Raw genomic sequence first — 17,499 nt, 5'->3', positions numbered from 1 at the left:
ACATTATTTCATACTTTGTCTTTGGCTATATTAAAAAAATAACAGATCTACAAGCTCGTAGCGTACCTGGCACGATCTGCTATTTTTGAAAAAAATCTTTGAATGCATTATTTTAGAGCGACATTTTTTAACTCAACATGGAACAATATTATATTGTCAGATTATAGGATTCTATGCTTGTTAATTCATCCCTTTGTGAAGGGCAGGGGCAGGGGTGGCCGAACGGTTTGCGGAGCGGTCTTGATATCGGAAGGTCGCTATAGTTCGTATCTCCGGACCGGCACGTTAGAATTACCACCGCTGAAGTGCCCTTGGACAAGGCATTGAACCCCTACCATGAAATGTTCTATGAGCAGGGCCTGGCTGTAAACAAGTTCTTGAGCTTAGTCCAGTTACCCTGGGTAAACATAGTACCTTTCCTTTGCAGTGTACAGATGTCACCAAATGAATGAACACTCAGGACTAGACTGTGTAGTCAGGGATACTCAAATAGATTTACCTGTGGGCCACATTACAAAAATGGCAAGGGGCCAGGGGCCAGTAGATAAAATTACGACATTAATGATACTTGATAACTTCTCTCTTTCAATTGCTTTATTTTCGCAAAATGTATCAAAGTACAATGTGCATGCACACAATATGTAAATAAATAAATGTGTTACATTTTCTTGCATAAACACAAAGAGCTGTTTCCATAACTGCACAAATTATTGCACATAACATGAGTAGCTGTTATAATAACATAATAACATAACATGAGTAGCTCTTTGCCTGCCTGCCTGCCTGTCTGTCTGTCTGTCCATGAGTAGTTATTTGTCTGCCTGTCTATGAGTAGCTGTCTGCCTGCCTGTCTGTCTGCCTGCCTGTCCAATTGTCCATGAGTAGCTGTCTGTCTGCCTGTCTGAGTAGCTGTCTGCCTGCCTGCCTAATTGTCCATGAGTAGCTGTCTGTCTGCCTGTCTATGAGTAGCTGTCTGCCTGCCTGCCTAATTGTCCATGAGTAGCTGTCTGTCTGCCTGTCTATGAGTAGCTGTCTGCCTTCCTGCCTGTCCAATTGTCCATGAGTAGCTGTCTGTCTGTCTATGAGTAGCTGTCTGCCTGCCTGCCCAATTGTCTATGAGTAGCTGTCTGTCTGTCTATGAGTAGCTGTCTGCCTTCCTGCCTGTCCAATTGTCCATGAGTAGCTGTCTGTCTGTCTATGAGTAGCTGTCTGCCTTCCTGCCTGTCCAATTGTCCATGAGTAGCTGTCTGCCTGCCTGTCCAATTCGTTAATATCTTGAGGTTATAACAAATGTAAAAATACACTATGTGGTTAAAAAGTCAGAACACACACCCATTATCAAATCAACTCTTTTGTTAGAATGTTTTTGTATAATAATCTATTAAATCCTAGTATATCCTGCGATGTGGTGCAAGGATGGGTTTTGTTTTGTTGTTCAGTGACGCGGGGCCTGACGTCTGACAGCGCCCTGTGTTGTTGTTGTTCTGTGATTAAACGATATTATGGCTCCACTCTGCTGCTCCGTGCGCGGCCAACGCAGGTGTTGGTGGGCAGTCAGTGTGAAATGTGAGATTTGCATCTCTGACATACAAACAAGAAAAAAGCTTTTTAGGTATATATTTAATGTATATACTGGTATACATTAAACAAAATCATAAGTAATCTTTTTCAACATCAACGCATACTCATTTGAATGCAAATTCAAGTGTATTACATAACAGAAAAAAATAAACACCAACCAAGAAAAAGAATCAACACCCCAAAAAAGCAACAAGTGCTGTTCTGAGTTGAGGTTAACTTGAGCCTAATATACACTTTGTTGTACAATGGCGTCTCTCGTCAAAAATATAATTTTCAAGCAGAAAAGAAAAGAGATTCTCTTTAAAGGCCCTAAAAGGAAGCGATAGTACAAAGTGACAACTCCTGACAATTACTGGACTTCATATTTCACTGCGCAGAACCTAAGAAACAGGACATCTGTACCATATTCAGCAGCGGTAGCAGACATAAGAGCAAGCTGAGGGAAAAAGCCTGAGTTACACTTACTGTAGTTGCGTGCCAGTGACACACATCGAAAGTACAAGCTGAGCTTGTAGTTATGCTATTGTCGGTGTGTGACACAGGTGCGCAATGAATCAGGCAAAAGGTTAGCCCTCCTGGACTGTTAATGCCTTATCTGTACTTTGTCGCATGACACCATGGTGCGATAAAGGAAAAATAAGACTTAAAAGGGTCTCTGACCAGAGACAAAGCTTGATGCTCATCTTAGGTATTACTCAAACAACACAAGGAACACTTGTAGTAAAACATTATTATTGTTCTTTTACAAAGTGTGGCAAGACGAGAACTGTCAATTAAGCAATCGTATAGGCAATAAGATATCAAAGTCCACATTTAGTTCAAGAGAACCAAATATTCGATCCAATAAAGTGAAGACTGTTCGTATAAGAATCCTGTTCAAATCCAATCTCGTGTGCAAAGTGCAGCCTCCACAGAGGTCTCTCTCATTTTGATTGGTTGATTGTAGGCATCATTTTCCAAACAGAGAAAAGCTAACAAAATTTTCCAATCATGATTAAATGCTGAGATCAGATTTCCCTCCCAGTGACATAATTTGTCTCCCTGCAACATCATTAGAAAAAATATACATGGCTTTTTCCAGCCTACTCTTCCCATTTATATCTATAAAAACAGAGATGATAATATTTACATCTTTCGATTATGTTTTAAATAAAATATCCTTGATCCACGTGATCAACATAGATTTCTTGCCACCCATATATGCCTTGGGACCATGTGTGTGTACAACACACAGATCAGAAGAAGAGAAGATGGTCAAAGAAGGAAACATCTCCCAGTGCAACCTTGTGTGTTGTCAAGGAGGAAGTAAGATTGCAGTATTTACAGGCGATGTGGCTGCCAGGTCAGAGTATGTGCAGAGCTTTCCATCCATTCAAACTGATGACTGATCCCAGACCTGCAAAGATGAACAAGAGCAAAGTGTTAACCTTACTGTATCCACTGGAAGAGGTATTCCTTACCAAGTACCAGCGTCTTAAGGATGCTATTATACAGCTTGGCTACAAATGTAAACTACTTGTGTTCATATTTGGAAGCCTTGGTAATGTCCATGAATCAGCCGTGAGGGGCCTGCAGATTGCAGGCATGCAACATTGATGCATGCTAGATGTAAAGAAAGGGTTTGTTTACAAGTCAGGCCTTATAGGTCTGACTCACACCTTTACAACAGACTGACGGGTTTACTGATGCAAGCTTGCAATTCATTTCCAATGGGAGTCACATGGTTTGACACAACAGGGACACACATAGCTCCGCAATGGAGTGGTTGCACCACTCAATAACAACAAAGTTTTATTTGATGGGGTTAGGGTTCAGTGGTTCTCAACCTGTGGGCCAAGGTAGGCCCACTGGCGAGCGATGAGGATATTGCAAGTGATCCCCCAAATAATAACACTAAGAATTTAATGATGAATTAACATTTAAAAGAAATGATGTAAAGAAATGATCGTGGTAGTCATTCTTTCAACCTTTAACCTTCATTATGATACTGCATTATGATACTGCTAAAAAGAAGGAAAAAAAGTAGTTAAATTGATCAAAGCCAGAACACAAGCAATTGATTGATCACATAACATTCTCTGAAAATGTACGCTGCCAGTACCGGCCACCAATCTGATGGGCTAGGGATATCTCGTTGCATTGTGTTGAACACTTCCTACTAGGTAATGTGTGTGAGGGACAGTTTGCTTTCACTGACCAGGAGTATACCTGAGTTATGCTTATCTAACGCTTTGGAGATTTCCAAGTTAAGTGGACCCTGATCCCCAAAAAGGTTGAGAACCAATGCCCTGCCTCTCTAGGGCATTATGGTACCTTGTTGACGGGGGTTAGCTGTGTGCGGACGGAGCCTGCATGCAGTCGGGCACTGTCTCCAAACCTCCCAGGGGACCGCTCCCTGCGGCTGTCCAACACCCTGCCAGGTGACTTCTCCCTCTCCAGTGGCCGAGCGGGGGACTTGTCCCGTCTGAACTCGGTGCGGCCCTCTCGGTAACGGTGCGGTGTGCTGGGCTCCCGGTGGAGACCCTCGTGACTACCGGGACCCGAGGCCAGACGCTTGGAGATGTGCTCAGTGTAGGTGGGTGGGCCTCGCTTACTGGGACTGCTGTTGGAGGCCATATCAAGAGAGAGACAGACAAGAGGAGAATTTCAAAAAGTTGTTTTGATAGTTCAAAAACTGCGATAGCCGATGTATAAGCTCATAAGGCCAAACATTGTGAGCTTGTAGTATTTTTTTTTTGAAAAATGTTTTTATTTAAAGGAAAAAAATATAGCGCTTACCCAAAATAAATTTGGATTTGACTACTTATGGTTTAATTGTTACTAGGGCGGTGACCGTTGGAGCCTCTACAGCGGTGCCCGTTTGGCACTGGCCTACAGTACTTGGAACAATGCAAGTTGGAAATTAATGCCCCACCCAGATATTGTGTCTGTGTCCCTTTTATGCCCATATATGGAGTTCTTTGTCAGGCATGCCCAAATATGGAGTCTATGCAGCCGTCAGAATGATATCAGAACAGGCCTGTTCTATATATGGATACTGGACAGGGGTCCTGTCCAGACCCGGGCAGAGGCCTTTTTGGGGCGGTTCAGGACAACCGTGTGTCCGACCGACTCAAATTTGAAGTCGGTGCGGTGAACAGTTCTCAAGTTACGTAGATTACACATGTAGCTAGATGCGCGCTCCAGTGGTGAGATTTCTTCCCCTTTCGGCGACTCTTCGTCACTTTCGGGTCGAGTTCTCAGACAGAACTCGACCCGGAAAGTGACGAAGAGTCGCCGAAAGGGGAAGAAATCTCGCCAAAGATGAAGAAGACTCGGCGGGTCGAGTTCTCCAGTATTCGTACAGACAGCCAGACGTACAGAAGTGGGCTGATATAGCGCCACGGTGAGGCCTACTGATGTAATTATTTTGCAATTAATTTTCTTAATTATTATGAGTCTCCTCTCCATGTTTTGTAAATATAGCGCTTATGGGGCTCCATTTTCGTCACCGCTAAAGCCCTTATCCCTGAACTTCTTTGCCTTTTTTTACTATTTTGCAAAACATTTTTGAATAGTTAAAATGGCCAGTCTACAAGCTCACAACGTGTCAATGTAGATTGGCTAGTTGAACTATTCAAAAATGTTTTTACAAAAACTAAGTTTAGGTAGGGATAAGGGGTTTAGCGGTGACGAAAATGGAGCCCATGGTCTCTAAGTAAGAAATACTTGAATGGGAGTCTTATTATATTTCCCTTTATAATTGAATGGAGAAATGTAATAACTAATACATTTAATAAACAGCATTACATTTGTTAAATTTGAGAGGCCCTGCATAATTGAATGGTCATGTATGTGTGCAAATTCAGATCAACTGGGCAAGCCAGTGAGAGCAGAACGGGGACGGACGGACGGACAGACAGACAGACAGACAGACAGACAGACAGACAGACAGACAGACAGACAGACAGACAGACAGACAGACAGACAGACAGACAGACAGACAGACAGACAGAAGTTTTCCGGAGGATAATTTATTTTGGTGTTCAATTGATACACTGATTGCAGGGAGCTGTGCAATTTGACTGTGGTTCCACTTGCACTTAAAAAAAGTTTGCAAACCACATGAGCTAACCAGACCTGGGATGCATCTGTGTCACCTTAGCTTTTAACCACTTTAACCATTATTTTTAAACTTTAGCTATTGAAAAATAGCAGATATACAAGCTCATAGCGCTGCATTGAGTGCCGCACTACAAGCGTATAGATCTGCTATCTTTTTAAATCGTGAAAATGTGTGCAAATCTTTGAATATATATTCTTTCACTGTGAACATTTCTAACTTATATATCTTCCCTCTCTTTGCTTCTGGGGGTCCATGGAACAACATATTTTGAGATGGGAGTTGGCGGCCAAATACATATAACATTTTGAGAACGACTGATAGAGAAACAGGTTTTCAGAAAACCTTTAGGATTTAAGAATATTTGTAGAATCGACCTCAGGTAACACAATTGGTGCCGGAAGTGCATCAAAATAGAAGCTCCCGGGGTGCCAGAGTTGTCTGATCGCTTTTACTCTGAAAGCCATGAACCGGAAACACTTTCTTAAAAAAGTTGACTTGACAAAGTGACCTCACAATCCCCGATCATCTTAATATATTTATATACGCTCCAAAAAGCATTCATATTTTGCGGGAGAGACGGATGAGGAGCAGAAATGAAGCGCCAGCATATCGATCTATTCAACACCACGGAGAGCGCCCTGGATGAGGAGATACGAGTCATTCTTTCCGCCGCGCTAACATGGGAGTCAATGACAAGCTAATAGTTGCACAGAGCGTTAGCATACCGTAAGCGAAAAGCGAAATGCCAAAAAAAAATAGGAATAATTCTGAATATTCTTATCTCGCCCGTGTCGTTAGGACGTCGCTAGGACGTCCACAGACGTCGATGGCACCTCTCGGTTCGAATCCCTATGACGTTTCTAGGCGTCCTATGTACAGAAAGTGTTTTAACGAGCTAAACAAAGGGACAAAGGTCAAAGGGACAGGACATAGGAGCTGACCCTCGGCTGCTGGAGCCGCTCCGCTGCAGCTCTCCGGACTCTCTGATCAGGCTGCCTTTACAGCAGATGACCCGCAGCTTGTTCTGGTAGGAAGACGCCAGGTAGATGGCTCCAGAGGAGATGGCTGGCCCCAGGTAGCGAGGGTTAGGGATGTCCAGGTGGGCCAGCAACGGAGGCCTGGAAGAAAGATAAACGTGCATCAAATCATTTGAGAAATGTATCATTTTTTGTGATATTTCAATCAGACAACACTTGTCAGGCAAAACCTGTCAGTCAGTCAGTCCGTCAGTCCATCCGTCCGTCATGCCATGTGACACGCTTCATATTATGGCCATCAGCCCATCACGCCTCATGGCACGCTCCATATATGGCCGTCTCCATATATGAAGATCACGACACTGCATCAAACCCTGGATAGCCATAGATGGAGAAGACTGGATCATCATATATGGAGGTGGCCAGCAACTCTACATAGTACATCTGACCTCAAACCCTTAGATCTCCATATGGGGCTGACCTGTTCTGACATTCCTCCCCACCCCTCCTTCCTCTTTGATGTCTCCCTTTTGACTGATATCTGTCCATTCAAACTCTAGACAGTGCCCGCCCCAAAGTTATTAGCGCAACCGCGCCCGGCAGCTAGCGAAAACTCTCAACAGGCCTGAAAATTAAGGCCGGGCCCTAACTGGGCTGGCCAGAAACCTGTCGTTTCTGAGCGATCTCAGGGGCGTCTTACTGGTTTTTCAGATCAAGACATATATCAGGTATTATGTTTTGTCTTACCCCAGAGCTGCATGTCCTTGAACCTCAATGACATCCAAGGAGTTGAAGTATGTCACAAACAGGTAGGGTTCTCTGTAGGCTAAGGGGAATAGAAGTAGTTACATAATATAATCAATATAATCATTCTCAAACCCACAATGCAATACTTTGTTTTGCATTGTGACAACTAAATGTCAGTAGCATTACAAAGTTATATACAAAAACGTCAGTGCCGCTATTCCAAAGACCTAATATTTTCAGCAATGGGATAATATTGTTTTTGTTTTTTAAGATTAGTTTTTTGGATTTTCTGCCTTTATTGATGGTATCAAGTGAAGATGGACAGGAAAGAGGGAGAGACATACAGCAAAGGTCATCATAAGTTCATGAACGGGACTCAAACACGCAACGCGCTGTCAGACCAAAGCCTGTATGTGGCATGTGAGTGGACCACTTCACCTGCGGGCGCCCGGATAATGTTTTTGTTGAGCTGCTCTTGAAAGTAGCTCTCAAGTCAAACAAGTGTGGGCAACCCTGTTCTACACCTTATTTATACTGTGTCCTATAACAGTGTCCAGTGTAAAGAATAGCAGATTGGCTATTGTCGGTGTGGCTCGTATGACTAAAAGGCTTTTATCTACCAGGGTATGATTAAAATAAATTGAACATAAACGCTGCCAATATTTCTAATCAAAACTTTTCATAATTGATTCGTCATTCATACAGATGCCTTTATTCCCGATGAAGAAACCCAGAAAACACTAAAAACTGTTCATACAAATATATTATCTGGCGAATTAATTGCACAAAAACAACGCACCTGGTGTGTAAGGACCTTAAATATAAATCAAGCTCTTCATGCTTTTCATAGTGGGAGGCTGGATGGTTCCTTACCAAAGGCCAAAGGGACTCGGCTCCATTTGATGTCCTCAGTGCGGCTTCTTCGTCCGTACGCATCCACAAACACTCCAAACTCTGACACACAAATGAAACTGGATTATAGAAAAGAAAATCTGTGTTTCTTGTATTGTTATACAGTCCTGTGTCCAGTTGTGACAGTTTAGCTTATTCATGTTTTAATGGTATACTATGGCATTTATATTTGTATGGCCTCTTTTGTTGCTTTATCAGAGTACCCGTTGTACCCGTCTGTCTGTGTCCCTTTTGTCCCCATCATCATCATCATTTTTCGACCGCAGTCGAGATCATGGATTTCACAATGCCACGCCAGACTTTCCGGTCCTTCATTGTCATCCCCAGTTCCTGCTTACTGATGCATGTGTCCCTAGCGATGACATCAGGGAACAACGTTTTCTACCTCTGGTCTGCGGGAGGCAGGATTTCAGAGAAGAAGGGAAGATATAACCTCATTGTCAGCTCTGTAGCAATGGTTGGCAAACTGTGTTCTTCTGGATCGTACTAGTGAAGAAACACGGGGAAGGTTGCCGTAAATTAGATTAGTCGATGGGTGGCTCTTCCAAGACAGATTTTGCATTAGAAGGTGTAAGTGCCATCCAACCGTTTCTCTAATTTCTTTGAAAGTGTCCATGTCTCGGAGCCATAGAGTAGAATCGGCTCGACGGTCGTGCCCCCATGGAGTAGTGTATGAAGTCATACAAGTTCCAATCCATACTAGGTTTTCTGTATTGTTGTCCAATGTTTTGAAATTGAAACGTTTACTGTACTGTAGGTGCATTTGGCTTCAAGGTTCAAGGTTCAAGGTTGTCTTTATTTGTCTCCCTTGGGAGAAATTTGTCTTGGAGACAGAGTCACAGCTGCATACGAATAACAGACACGTTCACATACGAAAAGGAAAAACACCATGAAACACCCACATACACAAAACAGAGATATTGCACACATTCCCTTGATAAAGTGCAACTAGTCAAAAAAGTGCTTTTGGCAATCTCTGAGTCAGTAAAGTGCATTCGGCAATCTCTGATCGAGCATTTTGATTGACAGGGGAACAAAAGAGTGTTTAAATCTATTATACACACACCGTGGAGTTCTATACCTCCTACCGGATGGCATTAGCTTGTATTCTCGGTATAATACATGCAAGGGGTCAGATACAATATTCCGAGCTTGTCTCAACACTGCTTGTTCAAAGATTCTTCCATGGTAATCAAGAATCTCAGGCAACAGATGAACTAAACAGACTGACTCATTTATATGTCTGAGTCTGTGTTCATGAACATAAATATTGGGAGATGTTTTAGAGCTTATTTTTTTAAATATTTTTCATTTTATTTAATTGGGAAAGTGAGAGAAATAAAGGGAAGCTCTTGGGAAAGAGAAGCAATATGGCTGAGGAAGTTCAACTTAAATAAACTTAAATTAAAATAACAGAATATAAGGATCCCTGTATAGTATGAAGCCAAGGAACACTTTTCTTTTTTTTCTACTACGATTCGGACAGGTACTGTAATGTCACGCTTCCTTGCAAATGTTGACATTTCAAACAGTCTTAAACCACTGTACTGGTGTGGGTGCGTGCGTGCGTGCGTCAGTGTGTGTATGTGTGTGTATGTGTGTGTAGGAGTTGTGAGCTCACCATGGAAACAGAGCAGGTACTCGTCTTTCTGCATGCTGCTGGCCACCTGCATGATGGAGATGGGGAAGCTGTGGGAGGAGGCAGTGAACACCGCCGAGGCTAGAGACACGTCATTCTTATCCAGGAACTCTATGGAGAGTTAGACGACAGGCCACAAGACAGAGGAACTTCAATGAATGGATGCACTACTGCCACCAACAAGGCCACAAGACAGAGGTACTTCAATGAATGGATGCACTACTGCCACCAACCGATTGTTTATGCCATGTACGTAACTACGTAACTAACTAAGACAGTCTCGCTATAGCGCGATCACAAACATGTCGCCGTGTGTAGCCTCTAGCCTGGCTATTCCTGTGTGTGTGGCGTGCACGCAGAGAGTGAGAGAGAGATTCCTACTCCTACTGTGTGGGTCTCGTGCGTATCAATCCTGCACGTGCATGTGAAAATGAATTGGAATAAAAAACAAATGATGTATATATGTATCAGGTCTGGATCGCATCTTGGTGAACTCTTGCAGTGTGTGATCCCTGGTGGCCTGGTCGGCGATCAATCGTTTAGTGTGAAAGCCACAAAGATATAATGACAGCCGATTAAAAAAAAAGACTCCTGCAGTGTGAAATGCACAACGATCTGATGACTCGCCGACAACTTTAAAACTCCTACAGTGTGTAGGGGCCATACCCTAACCTACAAAATGTAATGTCAATGGTTGAGTAGCGCTGCCCTAACCTAACCTACATAATGTACTGTTAATGGTTGAGTAGCGCTGCCCTAACCTAACCTACATAATGTAATGTTGGACACACAAACACCTAACATACAAATGTTTGTCGACTACCTTTTTTCACTGACGAAAACTAAATGGAAACTACGCTATGATGACTAAAACCAAGACAATTTCATCAACAAATAAAACATGGACTAAAATGTCAGGAAGGGACTAGTGGACAAGAGATCCAACATTTTACACTTGGTTGCATGCTGAAAATAGCAGATCTACACAGCAAGTGTAAAATCAGGCATTACGACAGCATCAAGGCCCGGATCAACTCGGAGGGGAGGTTCATAATAATTACTAAAATTAATTAACTCATAATTATATCGGTCAGCCTCATGGTGGCGCTATAACAGCCCACTTTATGTTTTGGCTTATAAATCTTGAACCGTAGGTCATAAAATCTAAATTCTTTCCCCCCTGGATTCCTTGGGTCACATATGCCCATATAGGCCACGCCCATTTGTGTCAGGATAGATTTTGAATTTTCTTCAAAACACACTTTTTGATCCTAAACCTCTGGACCTATCTGATTAAAACACCACAAGCGTAATGTTGGTAGTCCGTATCGTTTGGCCGTAATTGTCATCCGAAGTTAGTGGGAGGGGCCTAGTTTACAAAACATGCCACAAATTATGAACAGAATGTCCAATCCATCCCAAATTTGAATCACATGTCCATGATGTCGCGGGTGGGTTAATCAACCCAGAGCCAAAAGCAATTCCATTTTCATCCATAGGGGGCGCTGCAAATGCAAAAAAATTAACCGTTTGTTGCAGAAAAATGGTGACATTGTAATTGGCTAGCAAAGATAGTGGGAGGGGCCTATGTAAGCGATTGCGGGAACCACACTTTTCAATTTTTCAAAAATTGCGACTTTTCTAGTTTAGATAAGTTATTGCACTGGTCCCCAAACTTTGTTTTAGCTCGGAACCCAAAGAGAAATTTCATGTCTGCATGCCCGGGACCCAAACTACTGAAAATAGCAGATATAGCAACGTTTGTTTTGTGTATGGAATTTCTTTAAAAAGAAATATTCATGACAAATTATTGAATTTGTTTAAAATTCATGATTACTGTTTTACAATTATTATTTTTGCATTTTGGGGGATTTAAAAATAAATAATATAACCAAAAATAAAGGCCTATTTACTCATGACCCATACAAATGTGTGCACGAGTCACGACCCACAAATAGGTCTTGACTCACTCTTTGGGGATCAGTGTAATGTATTGTATGGCACTGTAGTTTGATGAAAAAATTATAAGTGCCAAACCCAAATCCAGTATACATCAAAAAATAGGAATTTAAAAAATTCCGAAAAGGTAGCACATCCAGCCTTTATCAGAGCATGCTCAGAGCATGCTTCATCAGAGCATTTTTAAATTCCTATTTTTTCATCATCTAATTGCTTTCCATTTCCAAGACGTTGCACGAGCCCAACAGTTGTACACCTTCATGAACCTCCCTGATAAATTACCATGTCAACTTTCAGCTCAGGTAAGGTAAGAACGTTTTATCAGGGGCAGCCGTAGAGCATTGAAGTCTGACGTAATTTACACATACTGCCTGGGTTGCGTTTTTATCCCGATTCTGAATTCCCATAGACCTTTTTTTAAATATTAGGTCAAATTAGAACTCTGTTGCAAGAATAAACAAATGTCATTTGTTGATCCTAGCGTATTCACTCATACGGATATGAAGAATCAACTGATGGTGAGAAAACACTAATGTTACTGACGGCAAAATACTCAACAGACTATGACTGCCGGGCGGATGCATGCGCTTCTCATCCTCAGGGCGTCTTACTGGTTATTAACTTAAAGATTGTGGTAACATAGCTTCCTACTGTATATAGCTTCCTCACCCTCAAGTACAAACTGCTTCATCTCGATCTCATAGAACTTGTTGGTACCAATAATGATGCTGTAGCTGGTCAGATGAATGCAGCTGCATGGCTCTAGAGTCTCGATCTCCTAAAAGAACAAATGAATGTGACATGTCATCATTAGCAACACAGTATTGTGGCTGTAACAGATGTCTGACATAATGTCACATAAGTGTTCATATACTCACTTTACGAATGCAAAATTTGTTGAGATTGTCATTGTAGCGCAGAATGGTTATTTTGTTAGGCATAGCAGCACATATACAGGGCAAATTGTCAATCTGAAAGCAAAACAAACATTTATTAAATTACTTCTTTCATTAGAACTTCCATTTTCTTAAATCAAGCAATCAATTCTCTGCATGTCATCACCTTGCTCAAATAGCATGTGCAATGTTTTAATGAAAATAGAAAAATTGAACTAAACCAAACAATAATGTGTTTTAATAATTTCATCCAAAAAGACTATTGACATACAAATAACAGTGTCTGTCAGTTATGCAACATAAGAGGGATGCTTAGCTTAGGCCAATTTGTGTTTTGACTTAGGCAATTATTTCTAGTTTAAGTGACTTACTCCAGACTTAGGTCCACATTGTTTTTGACTTCGGCAACATAAAATGGCTTATACTACTACTCTTTTCAATAAGGATATAGGCGATTTTACCAGAGGGGGCCAGTATCATGGAGAGCTGATTTAGGTAAAAATATACATTTCCACCAAAAATTACATAGTCCATTATTTTATGAAGGTGACGATTTCCTAGTTTGTGTACTGTAAAATAACGATGTAAATTGAAGGAACATTTTAAAGCGCAAATAACATCCTTTTTTTAAACTGCTTTTAATATTTAATATCATATTGTCTATGTCCCTCAAAGTTATTTCTAATGGTTTGAGTCTCAATCACCACTCTGATATAACCAGTCCTTGTAATTTCTTTCTGGACTTTGAAAGCTGTTTTAGCTGCAGTACCACAATGTCCTGAGGTGGTGGGGGTGCTGATATGCAGATTATTTAATATTTGAGTCATTATGATACTGATGCTAGATAAAACCAGGCTTGTTTCCATTCCATGCAAGCTTGGAAAAACAACAATGGTGGACATTGTAAACAAAGTGGAAATGCAAATTTGGAACTGAAGACTGAAGAAGAGGAGGAATTATACAAAGTAGGGTGACATTGATGACATCACGATGAGGACAAAATCAGTTGAGCTGTTCCTGAGAGCAATTCTCATTAAAGCACCCATATGATATGAAAGCCTGATTGTTCAAAAGTGGTTATTTGTGGGGATAGAAAACACATATGGGAGCCACAAAAACACAAAAGAAATTGAAAAAGTTGAATTTTATGTTATAGATCCTTTAAAATAGTTCAACTATCTACATCGACACGTGAGCTTGTAGATTGACTATATGAACTATTTTCAAATGTTTTTCAAAATAGTAAAAAAATGGCAAATAGGTTTAGGGATAAGGGGTAACTGTATAGATAGCAATTTTGGGGAACACCCCTAAAGATGCTTACTCTTCCAGATGAAAACAGGTGGCAGCCCTTGACAGTCTCAAATATATAAGGGGTCAAATCAGACTGGCTAGGCAGGTGGGACTGGGCCAAAGACTGCTTCACTTTCTTTATTTCCACCAGACACAGCGCCCTCTCATCCCCTACAGGTCACAGACAGACAACTGCTTTAGTTTATCTGATGAAAAACAAGGCAAAGTGCTAAAATGTTAAAATAAAAAGTGAAAACTAAAATATCAATCACACTTCAGCACAGACAAAAGAATATGGCAATAGCAGATCATATCCACAGAGATGACTATCTATCATTTTTCACCTGGTGCCAATTGCCTAAGCTGTAATCCTGAGCGCTACTCTCCCTCTGCGAACCTAGGGAGAGCCCTGAACTGAGCTCATGCTTCCTTCAATGCATGAGGAGGAGTGAGCAGGCCAAGGAACACGTTATTCCAACCAGTTCCGTTCCCCTCCCATCAGGCGCCCCAGCTGACCAGCGGGAGGCAGTATAGAGACCAGGATTACGGCATGTGTTTTGTGAGGGTACCTAAATAAACTGTCAATCCATATCACATAGGCCCCTTTTCCACCGGTTGGTTCCCAATGAGAACCGGTTCAGTTCTTTTTGGTTCTTAGTCCATGAGCCAGAGCTCCAAAATTGGAACGTTAATTATGAATTGAATGGGAAAAACCATACCTATATTAGATTGTTATCACGATGAAACTTCCCCAATTGAGTACTTACACGAAGACAATCATTTATTGTATTACAAATTAAAATAATAATAATATGCAAATGAGGCATTATGTAGGAAAATAATCGAATAATCGAAAATATGAAAAAGCTACTACTGTGGAAGGTTATCATGTATTCATTTACTTGTATTGATCCTATAAACAATTTAATAATAGTTTTTCCCACCAATTTTGGAGCACTGGACTAAGAACCAAAAATAACCATTGGGAACCAACCGGTGGAAAGGGGGTCTTATAGTGTATAGTATAAACTAAAAGTGCATTTAAAACGGAATGAAAATATTATGCATAAAAGTATAAAAGTTAACACACATGTTGAATTAGTGCTAAGATGAATTACGAGAAACTGTTATTATTATATAACTGTTGTTATTATTAATATTAGGAGACCTGTTTTTTTCCCCCCGAAACTATGAAACAATTAATACAGCTCACGAGACACTTTGTTTCTTCATTAAAAGGCGTCATGTACTCTTTTAGCACTGGTCTGTCTCTTTGACAATAAAATCAGAGTGCTCACCAACAATCATCAGCAGCTTCTCTTGCTCTTTGACAATGTGGATCTGAAAGACTGATCCCAGACCGGGGATGTGGGTCAGGGAGTTCTTGATAACATTCAAGGCATACAGACCCTCCTCAGAGCCCACCAGCACTATCTGTACACAAGAAAAGATTACACATTAAAGGTAAATTCAGTGATTTGACTTAATTCAAATATCACTTATTTTTTTGTTTTGTTGTGATAATCCTCCCTATACTATAGAGTGTGCTGACCATATAAGGAGTTCCTCCCTGTCCCCAGTTAACCCCTGGAGTCAAAACACTGTAGTTTTCGTTTTTGGCTAGGTGGCCCAGCCTTCATCCAATCAGGATAGAGAGGGCCTTCCTCCAATCACGATCGAGCGGTGGCGGGCCTTGGTGCACGTGCGGTTGGCCTGTCGCGTGTCCCCCCCACTGTAGTGCGTGCATGTGCACATCTTGTTACCGGGGAGGACCAGGGGGTTTTCCAAATCCCCCAAATCACTGAATGCTCCTTTAAGTGTAAAACTGTCCATCCTTTGTTTCCATTTAGTTCTAATTGACTCTTATACGGCATCACAATACATGCTGATTGACGATCTTGCACATTGTAGTCACTCTGGAAAGGGGTGTCTGCTAAATGCCAAAATTGTAAGCTCAGAAAACCAATACTTGGTCCTTTCCTTTCCTTCCAAAACGCTTGAATGAGTTGTTTCTAAATATCTCCCTCTCTCTCTCCATATCTCACAGTAAATGTATTATTTATACATTTATTATTCTATATTCTAGAATCTATTGAAAGTCACAGAGGCACAATATAGTACTGCTTAGGCTGCCTCCAACCCCTCAATCCTCGTCCTTTTTTTAAAGATTTGTTTTAGTTTTTTCTGCCTTTATTGATAGTATCAAGTGAAGATAGACAGGAAAGAAAGAAGGGGAGAGACATGCAGAAAAGGTCGTCATGAACGGTACTCGAACACGCAACGCGCTGTCAGGCCAAAGCCTATATGTGGCATGGCCAACGGGCACCCCAATCCTCATCCTTCTTGCAGAATTTTGCTAGATTTTTCTACTCATTGTTATGAACTGTATAAAAGTCAGAGCTGTATTTTCTCCATTGTACATCACATGCACATCGCCAGCACCTGATCTGTGAGAGGGAGAGTGCAGTTGATATCCAGCCTGTCATCTCCCTCCAGTTTTAGCAGAGAGTTCCCCAGCAGCTTCTACAGAAGGAGAGAGAAGGGAACGAGTTAGAGGGGGTTCATCAACAAGATGACACAGTCAGGAAGGCTGGCAGTCTTGAGCAAAAGGAACAGAACAAAGAGAGAGGGTAGGAAAGAATATGCAGGAACAGAAATAGTGCAAGAGCTGGGACCAATAAGTCATGTTTGCTCGAGTCACACAAATATCGAGTCATGAAGTCGAGGTCCCAAGTCAAGCTTCCTATTATGGTCAAGTCCACAAATCTTCTACTAAGCATGGCCAATAAATTACAGTTGAAACACAAGATAAAATACTGTCATGCTGGTTAAGATCTGCCTGTTAGATTTGGTGCATTAAAATATATCAACAAAAATCTCTATATTCTAATAGAATTAATTATTAGAATGCATCAAAGAAACTTTGAAAGCAATTAAAATACTATGTCCATGCAAAACAGCCACAGAATTCAAATCAATCAAGTTGAGTTATCTTAATAAGTCAAAGTCCAAGTGATTTCTCTTTGTGAAGTCAGGTCCAAATCATGTGGCTTATGCCCCCATCTCTACACAGTGTTCTGAGGCAGAAGAGGAGGCAGGGCAGGAACACAGACGGTTAAATAAGCAAGTCAAAACCCCACTGCCTGATCCCCTGTCCTCCTGTCAGAGGATCCACCCCAAAGGTGGCCAAACGTCTTAGCGTGTGAGAATTTGAGGCACAGTGGTCGTATTTTATATACAGTATGTGTTATTTCTGCAACAGTCAATATGCCAACATGTCACATCAACACAGTGTTAATACAAAACATGACAGGTTAGGAGAGGACAATGACAAGTGTAGAGCGGTGAGGTGACCACAGCAGGGAAGGTGACATACAAGCACAATGTCAG

General features: G+C 41.4%; 1 protein-coding gene across 1 annotated transcript in view; it reads right to left on the bottom strand.

Moving 5' to 3' along the window:
* Positions 1 to 2,881: 2,881 nt before the first annotated feature.
* The window catches only part of citb (citron rho-interacting serine/threonine kinase b), a gene marked incomplete at its 5' end in the record, with an annotated part of 68,962 nt that continues 54,344 nt past the window's right edge, over positions 2,882 to 17,499 (bottom strand). The window contains 11 exons of the mRNA XM_080766179.1: positions 2,882 to 2,977; positions 3,895 to 4,183; positions 6,628 to 6,804; positions 7,411 to 7,489; positions 8,284 to 8,364; positions 9,944 to 10,072; positions 12,590 to 12,698; positions 12,799 to 12,891; positions 14,141 to 14,280; positions 15,408 to 15,543; positions 16,552 to 16,632. Coding sequence (XP_080622305.1) covers positions 2,954 to 2,977; positions 3,895 to 4,183; positions 6,628 to 6,804; positions 7,411 to 7,489; positions 8,284 to 8,364; positions 9,944 to 10,072; positions 12,590 to 12,698; positions 12,799 to 12,891; positions 14,141 to 14,280; positions 15,408 to 15,543; positions 16,552 to 16,632 — 1,338 coding nt within the window. The 3' untranslated portion in view covers positions 2,882 to 2,953. The remainder of the gene's footprint in view (positions 2,978 to 3,894; positions 4,184 to 6,627; positions 6,805 to 7,410; positions 7,490 to 8,283; positions 8,365 to 9,943; positions 10,073 to 12,589; positions 12,699 to 12,798; positions 12,892 to 14,140; positions 14,281 to 15,407; positions 15,544 to 16,551; positions 16,633 to 17,499) is intronic.

This window comes from Protomyctophum bolini, assembly GCF_963924005.1.
Source record: "Protomyctophum bolini genome assembly, chromosome: 6".
NCBI classification, from domain to species: domain Eukaryota; kingdom Metazoa; phylum Chordata; class Actinopteri; order Myctophiformes; family Myctophidae; genus Protomyctophum; species Protomyctophum bolini.
Note: the sequence above shows the minus strand (reverse complement) of the source record. Positions and strands in the feature narration are given on the sequence as shown.